This window comes from Anomaloglossus baeobatrachus, chromosome 2 (assembly GCF_048569485.1).
Source record: "Anomaloglossus baeobatrachus isolate aAnoBae1 chromosome 2, aAnoBae1.hap1, whole genome shotgun sequence".
NCBI classification, from domain to species: Eukaryota; Metazoa; Chordata; class Amphibia; order Anura; family Aromobatidae; genus Anomaloglossus; species Anomaloglossus baeobatrachus.
In genome coordinates, this window is record NC_134354.1 from 89,344,052 (window position 1) to 89,362,271 (window position 18,220).

General features: G+C 41.7%; 1 protein-coding gene across 1 annotated transcript in view; it reads left to right on the forward strand.

The window, feature by feature from the left end:
* The first annotated feature begins 405 nt into the window (after window positions 1–405).
* LNP1 (leukemia NUP98 fusion partner 1) overlaps window positions 406–18,220 on the forward strand; it is a 55,528-nt gene continuing 37,713 nt past the window's right edge. The window contains exons 1-2 of the mRNA XM_075335151.1: window positions 406–664; window positions 17,641–17,904. Coding sequence (XP_075191266.1) covers window positions 506–664; window positions 17,641–17,904 — 423 coding nt within the window. The 5' untranslated portion in view covers window positions 406–505. The remainder of the gene's footprint in view (window positions 665–17,640; window positions 17,905–18,220) is intronic.

The following is an 18,220-nucleotide window of genomic DNA, read 5'->3' on the forward strand; positions in this document are numbered from 1 at the left end:
CTGTTTAACTTCTAGAACAAGTCTGCCAGTTTCTGGCGATTGTCAATACGTCCATTCCAATTTTCATAGCTGCTGCCTTATTGGAATCATAGCACGCGCTGTACCTAGAAGGCATGTTCTGGTCTGCTGGACCTGACAGCTATTGACAGCTACGGGCAGCAGGGGAGCCGGACAGCACAGTGCTACTTGCATTTAGCACCCTTTAGGCTGTGTGACTTTGGCATCAATGTAATGGAAAGATTAAAAGACCTCTCCCTTCCCCGCTGATAAATAGATTACAAGGGATTGGCTTATATAAAAAACCGTGGCTTCAACTGCTGCTTTGTTGTTTTTTTTTTTTGTTTTTTTTTCTCCTTCCTTAAAGTCAGCTTAAGAGGGGGGCGGCTTGAAATGATCTAAAGCTTTCACTAGCTATAGCTGTTCTGTACTTGACGGAAACACTCAACAACTTGCCCTGGCTTTCCACGGCACCGGTGGGAGAATCCCAAACTTGGCCCGGTCGTACATGGAATACGAGGAAGATGATGATGATATTCTCTTTGCCAAGTGGATGAGTAGCTTCTGGGGACATCGAGGGATAGATGAAAGCGAGAGGGATGCCAGGAGCCATAGGAAAAGACAATCCCGTGCCCTGTCAGAGAGGAGAGCTTCACTTCCATGTCCGGTATGTAAAGTCTAACTTATAAAGCAAATCATAAGGATAGTTTATAGTTTATAGCATTATTCCACTGTTATTTTTTGGTTTGCTTTTTAATACAATGAAGTTGATGTTTACTTCTGGTGACACTATGAATAGTGTACCTTCAGGGCAAGTTCCCATGGAAAAGAGTTTGTGTTCTCCCCGTCTTTGTAGGGGTTTCCTCCGAATGCTTCAGTTTCCTCCAAGACTCCAAAGATCAACTAATAGGGAACATAGATTGTGAGCGCCAATGGGGACAGTGATGACGATGTCTGTAAAGTGCTGCGGAATATGTTGGCACTAAATAAGTGGGCATAATATATAATTATTTCCTCCAGAAAATCTCCTGAACTTTAAGGTTGGTTTACATGAACTTTTTTGGTCCGAATGCTGTTCGAGAAAAAACAGACAGCACTCGGCAAAATGCTACTCAATGGGGCAATGCAGAATAGTAGGTTTTTTTTTTTATTAACAAACCAAATCTGTGCGTGAAAAAATTGCAGCATGCACTAGTTTCCTCCATGTGTTGGATAAGACTCATCCAGTCAAGTCTATGAGTGCGTAAGAAAAAATGGATGACTTATAGAGCATCTGACTTTTTTGGATACATTGCAGTTTTTTGACAAAGGAAACTGTATTAAGTTATTTAATCATTGCTGGTGTATAAAACTGGTTTGGATATAGGTAACAAATGAGAAAATAATTTTCCTACAGCGTTTGTCTGTTTTTCAGTGCTGCAGTGGTGCTATTAACCTATGGTCCCTGACTTGAGTATTATACTCATCTGCTGCCATTTGCACCTTTATCAGTGATACTCCAGTCTCATGATATAATTTTGCCACCGCAACTTCTGGCTGACCTAAAGTCAGAAGTAATAATGACAAGCTCTCAATGCAAGTCTATGAGAGCAAGAAAGAGGCTCTCATAGACTTGCAATGAAAAATGACCCCTGGCTTGCTCCATAAAACACTGGAGCAATTCGGCAGGTCACATGCTGATAAAGACTCACCAGAGTGCAAGTGATAAAAGATGAAGACAGGGTACCAACCTTCAGAACTCCATGGACAGTACGTAAAAATAGGACACTTTTTCCCTTGTCTGTAAAAAAAATAATGTCTGATTTTTATGAAGCTGAAGAAACTTGTACAGATTATTCTGACTGTAAGGCTATGTTCACACACTGCATCTTTTACTGCATTTTTGAGGTCACAAAAATGTACCAAAATGCATGCATTTCCTTCCTGTAGCAAAGTCTATGAGATTTCTATTTTGCTGTCCACACAAGGCATCATTTTTTGTCTGCATCTTGGCTGTGTTTTTGAAGATACAGTATTTCAATTCTTTTTGCACTTTTCCAGTGTTTTTGAGCCCTTCCAGTCAATAGATTTGACTTAAAAAATGCATTGGGCAAAATGTGGTTAAAAACGCGTCAAAAACGCATGCGTTTTTTTAATGCATTTTAGTCGCGGGTGCGTTTTTTGTGTGTTTTTGGGTCCAAAAACGCTGCATCTTTGTGGTTAGCAAAGATGCACTGTTTGAACATAAAATAGTCAGCCGGGGTACAAGAAATAAAACTTAACTTTTAATATATTCCTTAAAAGAAGCCGGAGATTCCAACCTCAAATAAAATGTTATCTTAAAATAGCCAAAACAACACACAGTTCCCCTCAGCATGTAAGGGGGGGGGGGGGGGTTCAAACGGCCAGAAGGTCACTTCTTATATGATAACAGTCTGGTAAGCTGACCACTGTAAATCTGCAAAAACAGGGCAGCTACCAACAGGATATGGACCACCTCAGTACCACTGGGTCACAATAAATCACTGTTTTTTATATAAAGAAAAGGTGGAACGGTCTCACCCAGAAACGATCCCTCCACCTTCACTCTAAAGGATCCTCATAGCACTCAGGGCGTCCCAATGGTCCTTGCATGGACTAAGCATATGGTCCCCTTAATAGGAAATGAGGTCCTGGTGTCCCCGTTCTCCCGACGCGTTTCTTACATTTAGTATTCGTCAGGGGAGTTTAACACGCACCAGTCCTAGGTTCACACGGACTGGGCAGGACATGCAGGCGGCAGCAGCGGGCCTTTAAAAACACTGTGCACGTTCCACCTTTTCTTTATATAAAAAACAGTGATTTATTGTGACCCAGTGGTACTGAGGTGGTCCATATCCTGTTGGTAGCTGCCCTGTTTTTGCAGATTTACAGTGGTCAGCTTACCAGACTGTTATCATATAAGAAGTGACCTTCTGGCCGTTTGAAACCCCCCCCCTTACATGCTGAGGGGCACTGTGTGTTGTTTTGGCTATTTTAAGATAACATTTTATTTGAGGTTGGGATCTCCGGCTTCTTTTAAGGAATATATTAAAAGTTAAGTTTTATTTCTTGTACCCCGGCTGACTATTCTATTAATTGATGTGGTACTTTACCAGTGGCTAATTCTATACTGTTTGAACATAGCCTAATTATCATCATTTTACAGGTAATGGTGAATGCTGCTAACGTCATATCAGCACAATGGGCAGTACACATACCCAACTTAATAATTTATTATGGTTGTCCGATGTGTTGCTTGAAAAAAAAAATGTTGTCTATATTTTTTTTTGTATAATCTGTCCAGACAAAAATATAAAATTAAGTAGGCAATCCTCAGCTTATAATATCAGAATTGTGTATGAGATTTTAAATTAAGAAATGTCATGCAATTGCTGGGAAAAATATCTGCTGCCTACATTGGCCATTATTATTTACTATGCAGGAAACTTGAGGGTGTACCGTAACCTAAAGTTCTGAAATTGAGAAAATAAACCCATTATGAGCAACTCTTATGCACATGTCATTGAGATTTTCCACAACTAAATTGACTTGTGGTGCAGATTTTAGGTATGATTCATGTCAAATCTTTTTGTGGAAATCATGGTAAATTTTTGGGCAACTTCGCAATAAAATGCGCAGCAAAACCTACATGTAATCCATACAGATTTTACCTAGATTTCCAGCAAACAAATTTGTAGAATGTGCAGGGATCCTTAACATGAACAAAATGTCCAGTTGCTCGGAAGAACTCTTGTAATGTATATAATAGTCATTACATAGACTCCATTCTGGAATTATTACTGGAATTACTACACTCCATGGAATGATGGAAGTTACAGGATTGATATGCATGATAATGATATGCAAATTATCAAAAATGTGTCATGTTGAAAAATAGCTCCCGGAACACTTTGGAGAAATGGCTGTACATAGGTTCCACCACCATGACCTGCAGATGTCAGCAGTGGATCTTGATGATTTGCCCAAATTAATTAATCGGGGCTTGACGTTCCTCAGAGACAACCATTAATAACCTAATTGATGGCAGCCAAGGCTTTGCATGTGCGGGCATTTCTGTGCATGGAGCTCATACTCTATATTGAAAAAAACAAGATGTTTTTAAAATTTTGTTTCAATTTTCCATCATTTCCATATCATTAACATGTCTATTTATCCTTTGACTTTCATGACTTTTCCTTCTTGTAATGGGATGGCAGACAGACTATACACATGTCCAATATCCTACAGCATCTGTGAGCAAATGTCACCATCTGCTCGTTGTACCTTGCAGACGAAAACTGAAGAATAGGGTGTGTTTTCCTCAGGGGAGAATTTGGAGAAGACACTGGGTCTTATGACAGTTGTGGCGTAGTTCTCTAATATAACAGCTCTGGGTGCTCAAGAAGAGGAGACGTTGGTGCCAAGACTTGACAGGAGGCAAACATGTCAGCAGTGGAGCAAGCTTGTGGCCATTGCAGTAGAAGCAACTGAGAACGTCTCGAACCCAGAGAGAACCAGACTTTGTTGTCAAACACCGAAGCCCAGTTACCAAATACCAGACTACGTGGTCAAGCACCAAAGCCCAGATACCAAGGACCAGACTTCTGGTCAAGCACCGAAGCCAAGATACCAGGGACCACACTTCGAGGTCAAACATCGAAGCCAAGATAAAGAAGACCAGACTTCATGGTCAAGCACTGAAGCCCAGATATTGAGGACCAGAATTTGTGGTCAAACACAAAAGCTTTGATACCAAGGACCAGACTTCACCATCTAGCTCCAAAGCCTACATTCCGAGGACCAGATTTTGTGGTCAAGCACTGAACACAGAACACCGACCAGAAGAGAGGAGTGCTGAGTGAGCCAGGCCATTGCCTCTTGTTCAGCAGTACTGTACTAATTGAGAAATGTTACTAACGAGAATTGGAAATACGCCTTGTACCGTAGATCCGTTAGACTCCATTTGCTGATTTACTGTGTTAGTTCTTGTTTTACTTACCCATTCAGTTAAGGAGGAGTGGTGACCAGTTGAGGTGACACTGACATTCCCCCTGACAGAGAGGCTGAAGTCGAAATTTACGCTGTTAGTCATTAATAACTGTATGTAAAATATCATATCTACATTTTGTATATTTCTGATCTTGTATTGATCTAAAGGGTGCTTTACACGCTGCGACATCGCTAGCAATAGCTAGCGATGTTGTGCGCGATAGCACCTGCCCCGTCGCTCGTGCGACATTTGGTGATCGCTGCCGTAGCGAACATTATCGCTACGGCAGCGTCACACGCACATACCTTGACAGCGACGTCGCTATGACCGCCGGACAATCCCTCCTTCAAGGGGGAGGGGCGTTCGGCGTAATAGAGACGTCACTGCGGCGTCACTAAGCGGCTGGCCAATAGAAGCGGAGGGGCGGAGATGAGCGGGACGTAACATCCCGCCCACCTCCTTCCTTCCGCATTGCCGGTGGACGCAGGTAAGGAGATGTTCGTCGTTCCTGCGGTGTCACACATAGCGATGTGTGCTGCCGCAGGAACGATTAACAACATCGTACCTGTGGCAGCAGTGATATTAAGGAAAGGAGTGACGTGTCAACGATCACCGTTTTTGAACGATTTTGCGATCGTTGATTATCGCTCCTTAGTGTCACACACTGCGATGTCGCTACCGGCGCTGGATGTCCGTCACTAACGACGTGACCCCGACAATATATCGGTAGCAATGTCGCAGCATGTAAAGCACCCTTAACTCCTGAAAGTCATTTATACTGTGTTTGCATTATCTCGTAATTCCGCTAACTCTTTGTTGCTGTAAAATAAATACTTGTGCGTCATCACGGAGTCGCCTTTACTACGCTGTTTCATTCCCTGAACCTGTTTTACACACTTTCAAAGTTGAGGAATATATACCAGCAGGGAAGTTTTTTCATGTACTGTATAGATACTTCTGTTACTCTTCAGTTATTTTTCTCCCAATATTCCAGTTTCTTAAAACTTATGAATATTTCTATGTCTGAATTATAACAGCATCAAACACAACCATATCTCTCGACATAAAGCTATGTCAGCTTACATTTATTAGATTATTATTATTATTTATTATTATAGTGCCATTTATTCCATGGTGCTTTACAAGTGAAAGAGGGTATACGTACAACAATCATTAACAGTACAAAACAGACTGGTATAGGAGGAGAGAGGACCCTGCCCGCGAGGGCTCACAGTCTACAGGGGATGGGTTATGGTACAATAGGTGAGGACAGAGCTGGTTGCGCAGTGGTCTACTGGACTGAGGGCTATTGTAGGCTTGTTGGAAGAGGTGGGTCTTGATGTTCCTCTTGAAGCTTTCCACGGTAGGGGAGAGTCTGGAGACAGGTTGTGCATGGCTTTGTAAGTCATGGTTAGTGTTTTGAACTGGAGTCGTTGGGTGATGGGAAGCCAGTGAAGGGATTGGCAGAGTGGCGAGGCTGGGTAGTAGCGAGGCGAGAGGTGGATTAAGCAGGCCGCAGAGTTTAGGATAGATTGGAGGGGTGCACGAGTGTTGGAAGGGAGGACAGAGAGCAGGAGGTTGCAGTAGACGAGGTGGGAGATGATGAGGAGAGATTACAACAGGGGTGTTTTTTATAGAGGATGTAAAAGTTTCTGGTGGCAATCAGGACCTGTGGATATGGGCTTTGTAATGTATAAATTACATGATATTTTTAAGTGGTCCTGTTACAGATTTTGTATTGGGACCCAGAAATTTCAATGACAAATCTGTTTTACAATGACTTTTGGTCTATTTTATGAGACAATAATAAAAACAAAAATGTTTTTATGAAATTCATAATGACATTTCTACTATTTTTATTCTTGTATTACACTTCTTTTGCTGCAAAAAGTTTAAAAAAAGACTGCAAAATACTTTCATAGAGCTTTGGTATCGATGATACATTTTTATTTTGTCAAATAAATCACGGTTTTCTCCTTTGTATTTATTTTTATTTTTGGATTTCCTGGCCATCATATCTTTACATTCCTAAATGTATAAACTTGTTGAATAGTATCTTAAAAATTGGTATCTGTAGTTTAACTAGGTAATATAAAATCTACCAATTTTACTATTTGTGGAACATTTGCCAGATCTTTTGCAGACTTCTCATTCTTTTTTAGTAGTATTTTTTAGCATTAATGACATTGGTCAGAATCCAAAGATTTCTTCTATTTTTGGGTACTAGTACTTGGATTGTTTGTACTAAGAGTTTCCATTTAATGGGAAAATACAGTGAATTTATCTTGTAAAAAGTAATAGAAGCCTCATAATGGACGATTTCCTTCTACTGCTATTTACTAAGAGGGCATGAGAATATGATTAGGCCAAGACAATCCATAGACAATTGAGTATCACATCTAATCTCCGTGCTGTTGTGATGATCTGATTGAGTCACTTGTTTTCCCAAGTGGAAGTGCATCATCACTTCCGTTTCAGCAGTAGACTGGAAGCAATATGTCTGCCATTAAATAGTACTGCAGGTAAAATAAGTATGCACTGAAAGTTCGTTTTATAAGATGCACACCAAATTTGGAGGGAAAAAAAAGGTAAAAAATAAAATATGGGGTCCGTCTTTTAATTCGATAGTGTCTTACCGGGGGAGGGAGGGTTCCAGCGGTGGTGGAACGGGATCACAGGAGGCTGAGGTGGTAGAGGAGCAGGGCGATGCTGAGGGTGGTACAGTGGGTGTTGCAGATGCTCGCATGACGCCCCTGGACTATCAGGTAGTCACAGGGTATTGTGCAATCTGCCCTTCTGTGCAATATCCACCTACTCCTTGGTTATGGGTCCCCAGCTATATGGTGTTGCCTACATCAGTCAATAAAATCCTAGGTACACTCTGCACCACACCCACCAGACACACCAGTGGACGGCCTGAGTGGAATAGGGTCGCCCACTTGGTGGGTTGGTTAAGGGGAGGTCAGGAGTGTTAGGATTAGTTCAGTTGGATAGTCAAGAGTGAAGTGTGAGGAGTTAAGGAGAGAGGAGGTCAGGAGCCAGGCTCCTTGGAAGCAACTAGGTTGCAGACGGTGGTCTGGGCCTAGTAGGAGCTGGACCCCCGGTCACAGGGGATCGTGACAAGGGGCACGGAACTGTCAAGGAGGACAGCCGCGGGCCTTGTACCATCACCGGGCTGGGACCAGGGCACGACGGGGTACGTGGACCCTAGGTCAGGGAGTAGCTTCAGGCAACCTGACAATTTACCCGATGAGAATGGAGCCTTCAAAATCTGTTCTCCACCCGCTCCAAAATCGGGGTACTAGCGCAATGAGAGGAATAAGACTTTTCACTAAAACGGTCCAGCAAATCCCAAGCGTGAACCCTGAGCGTAAGCTCCCACACTTAGCCACACTGGGGGCGGTAGCCGACTAGTTTTATGCTACCGGGGCCAACTAAGAAGAGAACTAAGTGCCAGGAGGAAGGTCACAGATCACCAGGCAGCACCATCAGGGACAGGACCAAACTAGCACCCCTCAGCGGCAGCTGTGTCCAGAACTTTGGTTTATCCAGTTGTCGGTGTCAGCTTTGTGGACTGTGTGAGTATGAAAGTGTCCCTCTTCGCTCCCCACGGCACCCCCTAGCTCCCATCACCGAGTCCCGGGGCATCTCCCCTACCCGTGGAGGGTTCTAACATCCGGCTGCCCCACTCCATTGCCCACGGGTACTCCCAACTGCAGCAGTGGTACTCCATATTACCACACACCATGGGTAGCATCACGAATTCTAAATATACAATCCCCTGTAAATACCTTCTCATTTGAGTGGCCGCACGACCCCCGGGTCCAGACGCTCCTCGAGCCACTGCAGATCCAGATCCGAGCAGCCCGGCTGCTGACACTGGGGAGGCACACTCTCTGTGGGCGTTATGAGGCAGGAAGATTCAACAACTGTCCCGGAGTCGGCATGTGCACAGATTCAGCTATTGGCTTAATGACAAGCCGAGATCTCATCTGTGTATGCGCCACCTCCGGGCTCCATTTTCCTTAGGTTTCCAGATTAATGGGCCGGAAGCGGTGCATTCGCAGCTGAGGGCTCCATCTGCTCACGCGCTGACTCCAGACGCCATTATTTAAAGCCTGCACCAACTAAATTTTCAGGATGGCCCTGCCTCACCACCCGCAGCAAGCATGAGCACCATCCGCACAGCGCACAGTATTATTGACCCTGCCTTCGGTGACCATTCTTCACCATGAGATCCGGCTTAGAAGACACACCCATCATTTTCCTCCCATATTTTTGGGAGGAAAAGTGTGTCTTATAATCTCGTTAAGTTCAAAGGAGCAAAGTTAAAGTACTACAGAACAGGAGAGAAGCACTTGGGTATTTTCTTTACAAGTAAGTTAAGTAGCAGTAATCAATGTCAAGCAGTAGCTGCAAAAGCACACACTATATTAGGGTGTATAAAAACAAAGATAAAAACCCATGATCACAGTGTAATATCACCCCTGTATAGATCTCTTGAAGATCATGGCAGTGTTTTTAGCCAAAATTGTGAGTGGATGAAAAGTAACTACACATCAATGGTCTCAGATCGGACTCATGGTAGTGGACTGGTGTAAATTTATTTATTTTCTCTGATAAAACCCCTTCAGATTATTTGGGATATCTGGCAGAAAACTGTCATAAAACAATTTGATAAGACTCCACATTTTTGCACAGTGTGAAGTTCCGCTATTTTTTATTAGAGTTTTGGTGTTCTCTTTGGCGTGATGGGTTGCGGCAATGAATAGTTGTCTTGTTCATGATCAGATGTAGCGTACCCTATGCCAGAAATCTTATTCCAGTCCCTCACTAGAGTACGATTTCTTGTAAGGTGCAAACTTTTTGTAAGAGCCTAATTCATTAAGTGGCGTTTACATCGTTTTTCCACTTCTTACTCCACCATGCCTCCTTCATTAAGATTGACCTGTACAATCCTAGTCTTAATGAATCGCAGCATCAGTCTTTTCATCAACTTGATGTATTTGTCAATAACATTTTGAAAACATATTACATTCTTATAATTGTACTTCAGTAACCATAGAAATACCCAACTACGAGGTCTAAAAACACTAAAGCAGTAAACTTTGTGAAAAGTAAAATTTGTGTCAGTCTCATAACTTTTGGCCAACACTGTAGATTTTTACATTGGATGGAAGGGCTTGTATATTGAAAGGCAATCTCATAAATTCATGTGTCGTCAGTACAAAGAAATGGCACATGATTTATTCCTTCCAAGGAACTTACATTGGAGTAGGGGACAGAGGAGGAAAGATATCTTGTGATTGCTGGCGTAGCGAACATTATCGCTATGCCAGCTTCACATGCACTCACCTGTCCTGCGACGTCGCTCTGGCCGGCGACCCTCCTCCTTCCTAAGGGGGCGGGTTGTGTGGCGTCATAGCGACATCACATGGCAGGCGGCCAATAGCAGCGGAGGGGCGGAGATGAACAGGATGTAAATATCCCGCCCACCTACATCCTTCCGCATTGCAGCCGGGACGCAGGTAGGAGATGTTCCTCGCTCCTGCAGCTTCATACACAGCGATGTGTGCTGCCACAGGAACGAGGAACTACATCGTAACTGTCGCTGCACTGGCATTATGGAAATGTCGGACCCTACACCGATGATACTATAACGACGCTTTTGCGCTCGTTAATCGTATCAAAAAGGATTTGCACACTACGATATCGACTGCGACGCCGGATGTGCATCACTTTCGATTTGACCCCACCGACATTGCACCTGCGATGTCATAGTGTGCGAAGCCCGCCTTAGTGCTGGACTGTTTTTTTTCCACCCCTGATCACCCTGATGAAGCTAGAGTGCGAAACGTATGTCGGTTGCGCTTTGCCTGGCCGGTGAGTTTATTCATTATGCCACTTTGCACTTTACTATGTTTCCAAAAATTCTCATGCACGTTTTTTGCCACTGGGTATTATATATATATGATTTCTTATTATATATATATATGATTTCTTTTATACTAATGTGTACTTTATTTATATATTTATGAGTCTATATACTCTTTCATACCCACCTTTGCTATTTGCAAATGAATTGACCTTTTATTTTTCTTCACCAGTTCAGTTCTTGTACTGCTCTGTCTGTATGTTTTATCGGATAGTGTGTAGCTTGAAGTAGTTTAGAAGATTCAGAGACTGACATGCACTATTTTTTTTTATCAGGCATTTCTCAGGACCTGAAAGGGAACAAAACACAAAAAAATGTAACATATGAATACAAAGGTGGTTTTTACAATAGAAATGAGTAGGAAAAGTATTTTAAGTGTTAAGGCAGCGTCACACGCTACGATATATCGGGCGATATGTTGTCGGGATCACAGATTCCGTGACGCACATCCGGCATCGTTTGAGATATCGTAGCGTGCGACAGCTATGAACGACTGTGAACGAGCAAAAATACTCACCTTATCGTTGCTCGTTGACACATCGTTCATTTTCATAAAGTCGTTCCTCCTTCTGCGCGCCAGTTGTTCGTTGTTCCTGAGGCAGCACACATCGCTCCGTGTGACACCCCGGGAACGATGCACATAGCTTAGCTGCGTCCTGCCGGCAATGCAGAAGGAAGGAGGTGGGCAGGATGTTATGTCCCGCTCATCTCCGCCCCTCCGCTTCTATTGGCTGGCCGCTGTGTGATGTCGCTGTGACGCCAAACATCCCTCCCCCTTCAGTAAGAGGATGTTCGCCGCTCACAGCGAGGTCATTCGGGAGGTAAGCACGTGTGACGGGGGTAAACTACTTTGTGCAATACGGGCAACAAATTGCTCGTGATGCACAAATGACGGGGGCGGGTGCGATCACTAATGCGATTGCACGATAAATCGGTGCGTGTAACACTGCCCTTAGTCTTAGTGATTTTTTTCAGGTGTTTTTTTTTTTTTTTTTTTTACAGAGAATCCAATAAACTCCTCAAACTCCGTGCGCACATAGCTACATGTGCATAAACCCGGTGGCTTTTTATTCTGACGTGACTCCGCTGGCGTTTTCACTTTTGTTTTCTCAGCTGCTCCGCCACTGGCATCTTTTCACATGTATCCTCATTAAAAGCCATTAAACAGAGTAACAAATTGCTGAACATGTATACAGCAATGTTGTTTGTTTTTACATTGTTTTACATTATGTCTAGTGATGAGCGAATAGTAACTATTCGGGTTTGGATTATTCGTAACTAATACTGAAGTACTATTCCAGTATTCTTCACGAATAAAGAACAAGGGCATTCCACAATCTGACTGCTCTAACTGTAAAGAACCCTTTCCTATTAAACTGCCGGAAAATGTAGAAAAAAAATATTTAACACATCCAATAAAGCAAATTTTTAAACAAATTTACATTGTACAGAAAGTAAAGTGGATTCTCCTAAAGAATGATGAAAGACACCAGTTATCGAAGTGATCAATTGCCTTGGAAGGAAGCTGAGAAGTTTAAAGGATTAGTGACTGTGATACTGCGATAAGTACCCAGATACACCGTCCAAAATTTGCATTTGTTACATTCCCATAACGTGACAGTATTATCAGGCAGCACTTCTCTAATCTTCCCTTGGAAAGCATTCTCCGTGTTAGTGCTATTAAGCTTCTATATCGCTGAGATATTATGACAGAATGCCGTGTCCCATGTTCTAAATCCTTCTGAACAAAAATTACATTCTGCATTTCACTCGATAGTGTAGTGTCATCTGTAAAGAGGATAATCTGTAAATCTTGTGCTGCTCCACTTACTGCACCAATGGGATCTCGGTTCATTCTTCGGTTCTTGCTTCTTGGGATTTAAAAGTTAGAGAATACAATTTATCAGATTAAAACCATCCTATTGTTTCATGTGGGCAGTGGTTTAATGGATAGAATAATCCTGCGCGACACAAATGTACAAAGGAAACTAAGTTTTGAAAATGAAATATGAAGTTTACAGTGAAAATGTTGCATGTTGGAAACGGTAGAGGCTGTGCGGTCACAGTATACTAATACCCCATATCATATATATAGGGTAGGTTATCAATATCAAGTCAGTGTGGTATGACATATGGCACCCCCAACGATCAGTTTTGATTTGCTACGGCTCAACTCAATGCGTAGCTAGTTCTGCAGCTCATTTCTTATTCTTTTGATAGGAGCTGCTCTGCAGTACCTGGTAGAGGCTGCTACACAATGACTGGATCTGGATTTTGCAGCTCCATTGAAAGAATGTACATCTAGCATGTGGGTGTCAGACCCTCTACTGATTTGATATTGATGACATATTAAATGGATAGGTTATCAATATGCTGTGACCAGACAGCCCCTTTAATAATGAATCCTATAGGTCTCAAACTGTTTCTTCAATCCCTCAGTTTCCTTTAGTCCTCCTTGGTTTTGCCATCATTATCAGAGGGTGTTTCATAATCTGTGATTAGTAATGAGCAAATGCTAAAATTCGGGTTCGGGTTATTCGTACAGAATACCTAGCACTATTCCAGTATTCGTCACGACTAATGAACCTAATGCAAGTCAATAGGGAACCTGAGCATATCTCTTGAAGATTTCTCAGAAAAATGCTGGGGTTTCCCAGTGATTTGCTTAATGTTTGTTATTCGTGAAGAATACTGGAATAGTACTAGGTATTCGGTAGAGAATAACCCGAGCCCGAATAGTTAGCATTCACTCATCACTACTAAGCATTAAAGAGCTTGTACCAAAATTATAAGTTACCATCAATCCATGGGAGAGTGGATAATGTAATGATGAACAATGAGTATAATAGAAGTAGTCCAGCTCACGACATACTTCGGTATTTAATCCTCCAACGCCACGGAAGATCAGTTTCTGATCGAAACGCGTTTGGTGTCCATTGCTGGTTGTGACTCTTGTCTTTTTCTTGTGAGATTCACTATTTTCTATAATTTTAGGGAATCCAATAAAGAAGCAGCTTTTATTGAAAATTTTCCCGGAAGCTGATTCCTTTTTCTTCACTTGTTGACACTAAATGATCCAATGAATGATGCTCTTCAGTGTCTTGGCCGAATGGAGTTGCGATTGAACATGCGCACCATTCATTATCTCTTGAACAACAGATAGCCTAGTAATGTGCATAATGCCCCAATCAGGACACCTGAATTAAAGTAATTGTGCAGTACTGTATTGTATTTCCAGTGACAAGTCATAACAATTTTTCAGTAGGCTCTTTTTTATCAGTTTCACTGTCGAATATGAAATAAAAAAGCTGCATACTTACCTCCCTGACTAGTCCCAAAGTGCAGCAGGGATGTGATCTAATTTAATGTCACATGACTGCTGCAGCCAATTAGTGAATGCTGATCAGCTGCAGCCTTCAGTATCCTGAGCAGAAGTCCACTATGGTAGAATAGTAAAAGCTGGAGCCAATCAACTGTACATGCAGCAGTCACATCTTATGTGGCAGCAGCCCATCGCTGGGCACTTCTGGCACTCACTAGACCCAAGGACGTCATGCATCAGTGTCTAGTGAGCGTCAGAAGCACCCAGGATGGTAGACACAGGGGTGAAAACCTGCTACCACAGAATACTGGATGCCAGATCAGAGCAGTGCTAATGGATTTGTTCATCTTTAGGTACAATAGTATGTGACTGGTGGGAGACACAACATTGCTATCGGAGTAACAGCACTAATTTGATAAATAAATATTAGGAATTTTTATTTTATGATGGATACTGGGACTGTTAAGAAGGGTTTATCTAGTAGGAGACAATCCATTAAGCTCTTTGTCAAACTATGAAATAGACAAATACAGATGATTAAAAACCAGTGATACAATTAGAAGACATATAGAAGAAAGTTGGATGACATCTAGGTCTACTTGTACAGTAGTGGATAATCCATTAAACCCTTTATAAGACTATGAAATAGACGAGTACATATGATTAAAGAACAGTGATACAATCGGAAGACATACAGGAGAAAGTTAATGACATCTAGGTCTACTTGTACAGTAATAGACAATCCATTAAGCCTTTAACAAACTATGAAATAGATGAGTACACATAATTAAAAATCAGTGATACAATCAGAAGACCTACAGAAGAAAGTTAGATGATATCTAGGTGTACTTGTACAGTAGTAGACAATCCATTAAGCCCTGTATCAAACTATGATATAGACGAGTACAGATGATTAAGAAATAGTGATACAATCAGAAGACATACAGAATAAACTTAGATGACATCTAGGTCTATTGGGACTAAATGAGAAATTCTCCATGTTTGCATCTGTACTAACTTTACTAGAGAGTGCGCTGGTGGTTTCTTTTTCTCCAGAACATAACAATGCAAAGATTTAAAATTACACTTTAAATTGGTTCAATATCAAACCCTCTACATGGCTGAGTACATATAGGAGAGGTTGCCCTGTAACAAAATTAAAAAAATGTCTCTCCATTGTGGTTCTGTGTTTTGGTACATATGACAGAAGACACTGTTGTTTGTTTCATCCTTTAGGACATTTCCATGAACCTTGGGATGTTTCCGTTCACTTTTAATTCTTCTAAAGGGGAACCTACATCATTCCAGTGGTGAGGAGACTTTAAGCCGCAATGCTCCTCTGGGAAATATGCAAATTATTCAGGGAGGATGTAGACAAACTCTAGTGCCACCTATTGGAGGTAGCAATCCTAAAAACCAAAAGTGACCCTTTAACAAGCCTTGTCATATGATTTAGGATTTATGCCAGATCAGAACCTCAATTTACAGACAGTGTTTAGGGATGGTTGTCCCTCATCAGTGCAAAGCAGGAGATCTGATCTGGCTGTATGAGATGCTAAGACAGAGTCTAAAGGGGAAGCTATTCTACTTGCGGAGACTGACACACCATTCCAGCATGCCAGTGGTGAGGAGACTTTAAGCCTCAATGCTTCTATGGGAAATATACAAATTGTCTCTTCAGGGAGAAAGTAGACAAACTCTACTACCATTCTTTTATTTCTTAGCACAGGGTTTGGCGTAGGTTCTCACCACTTAGTAACATAGGGCAAGGGGCAAAACCGGTCTGGGCCGTTTTCTACCAAGATACAGTTATAAACAACATCTGAACAGGAACATATGGGGGAAATTTTTGGTGGTCACAAATTGATCAACATAACCCCTGTATAGGACAGAAAGGATAAATAATCCCTGGTAGAGACTCCATAAGCATATAAAACCATAGAAAAGCAAAAAAGTATATAAATTTTATTGATCAATAGATAAGAACTAAAGTTAAAAAGTTCAAGACGTGCTGGTAAGGATACAAAAAGAAGGAACATATACCCCAATGTTGACTGTATGCATAAAAAACAATTCAGACTATGGCTGGGAATTCTGTGTCAGAAGTAGTAAAGCTAAACAAAGTACTCAATGATTACAATAGGGAATAGATAAAGTGCAGAATAGTGCGGAAATATAATTAATGCTCAGTAAAAGGCTGGTATGAGATGCCTATTATACCAAGCAAACCGCTGATCGAGTACAAGAGGGAGGAGGATTCAAATCCCCTAGTAACCAAGGAAAGCACAGAAATAAGTTATATTAGAAAAGACACCTACCCATAGTAACCAAGTCAGCAACAACAGGGTGCAGCTCCACTAGACCCCAACGCGTTTCGCGAGGGCTTCTTCACTGGGGCTCGCGATACAAGACACAGTGTCTGGTTCTTTGGTATCTAGACGTCTGCTCAGAATGACTGCACATGGGAATACAATGTCAATGTGCCATAGATATGACATTCTGCACTGTGTCCTGCCCTTTACGATTATCTTGTTTTTAAAACAAATTATTTTGAATTTGTGACCAATGGTGATTATTGCACATTTCTTATTTACTATTGCTGTGTTAATTGTGCTGTGAAGTTCCTTTTATTCATGGATCCATCTACTCATCTAATTACTTATTGATCTTTTTATTTTTACACTGGCCATAGATCTGTCATGTCCGCCTCTGTTTTATGCAGGCATTATATCTGTCACGCTGTGCTCGATGAGTTTGCGCAAGTGCAGACTTAGAAATTGTGCAGATATTTTACACATAATTAGCAGATTTGGATTTACAAATCAGAGAACATTAATTTTCCGCTTTATTATATAATAATAAATAATCCATCCAGTAATACAGAGGAAACAGTCACAGCTAAACCTTCTCCAGCAGAGACTGATTTGTGTAATTCCCATCCTACTGACAGATATTTATTTATTTTTCCTTTTTCTGTTATAATGATCTGTATTATATGGGGAATTATGTGCAGACGTGGACTGTTACTAAAATATCTGAAACTGTCATACATTTTCTCCCACGCAGAAAATGATTTTTGTAAAATTTGCAAAAAAGAAAAGTTTAAAGGGGTATTCCCATCTCCAAGATCCTATGCCAAAATGTAGTAGATGTAATAATAATAATATTGGCAAACTCCTCCATTTAGAAATGTAGTATAGTTCTCCTGATATAGCCATGTCTCTTACCTCATGTGCAGGGCATTGCAGCTTAGGTATCCATGGTTACGATCACAAGCGACTGACTAGCTGGTACTATATGAGTGGAATTAATACTGCTATACAAGTGAGTACAATAAATAAATAAATAAATGTTAATTTATGGAATGGCTGCTGAAGATTCATTCTCTTTTTCCAGGCCCAACTCTCTGCCATGCATGTGGCCAGATTCCACTCAACGTCAAAGGCACCATCCCCTGTATATCTAAAGGGATGCAAGGAGCCTCATCGGGACAAAGACACTAAAAGTAACAACAACCACTTTAAGTTAAGCAAAATATTCTCGGTTGATGCCTCAGTGCCTGAGAGCAAAGGACAGAAAAAGCGATCAAACTCCATACAAGAATTCTCAGAATCATTCGAGAAGCAGCTGCGTTTCCGAACTAAGCGCTCCACATCTCTGGTAAGTACTTGTAATTTTATTGACACTGGTTCTCTGCCTGCTCCACCCTCCAATGTAATTAAACAAGGCACTCCCGAACTTGAAAGTGATGCAAGTTTATTTAATGTGCATGAAAAAAACATTTTCGGTCCACAACGGACCTTCCTAAGTTGCACATTAGTGGAGTGGACTGGAGGCATAGGATGGCAGACAGACAAATGGGGAAAGAAACAGAGAGAGACAGACGGGGAAAGAGACAGACAGACGGGGAAAGAGACAGACAGACGGGGAAAGAGACAGACAGACGGGGAAAGAGACAGACAGATGGGGAAAGAGA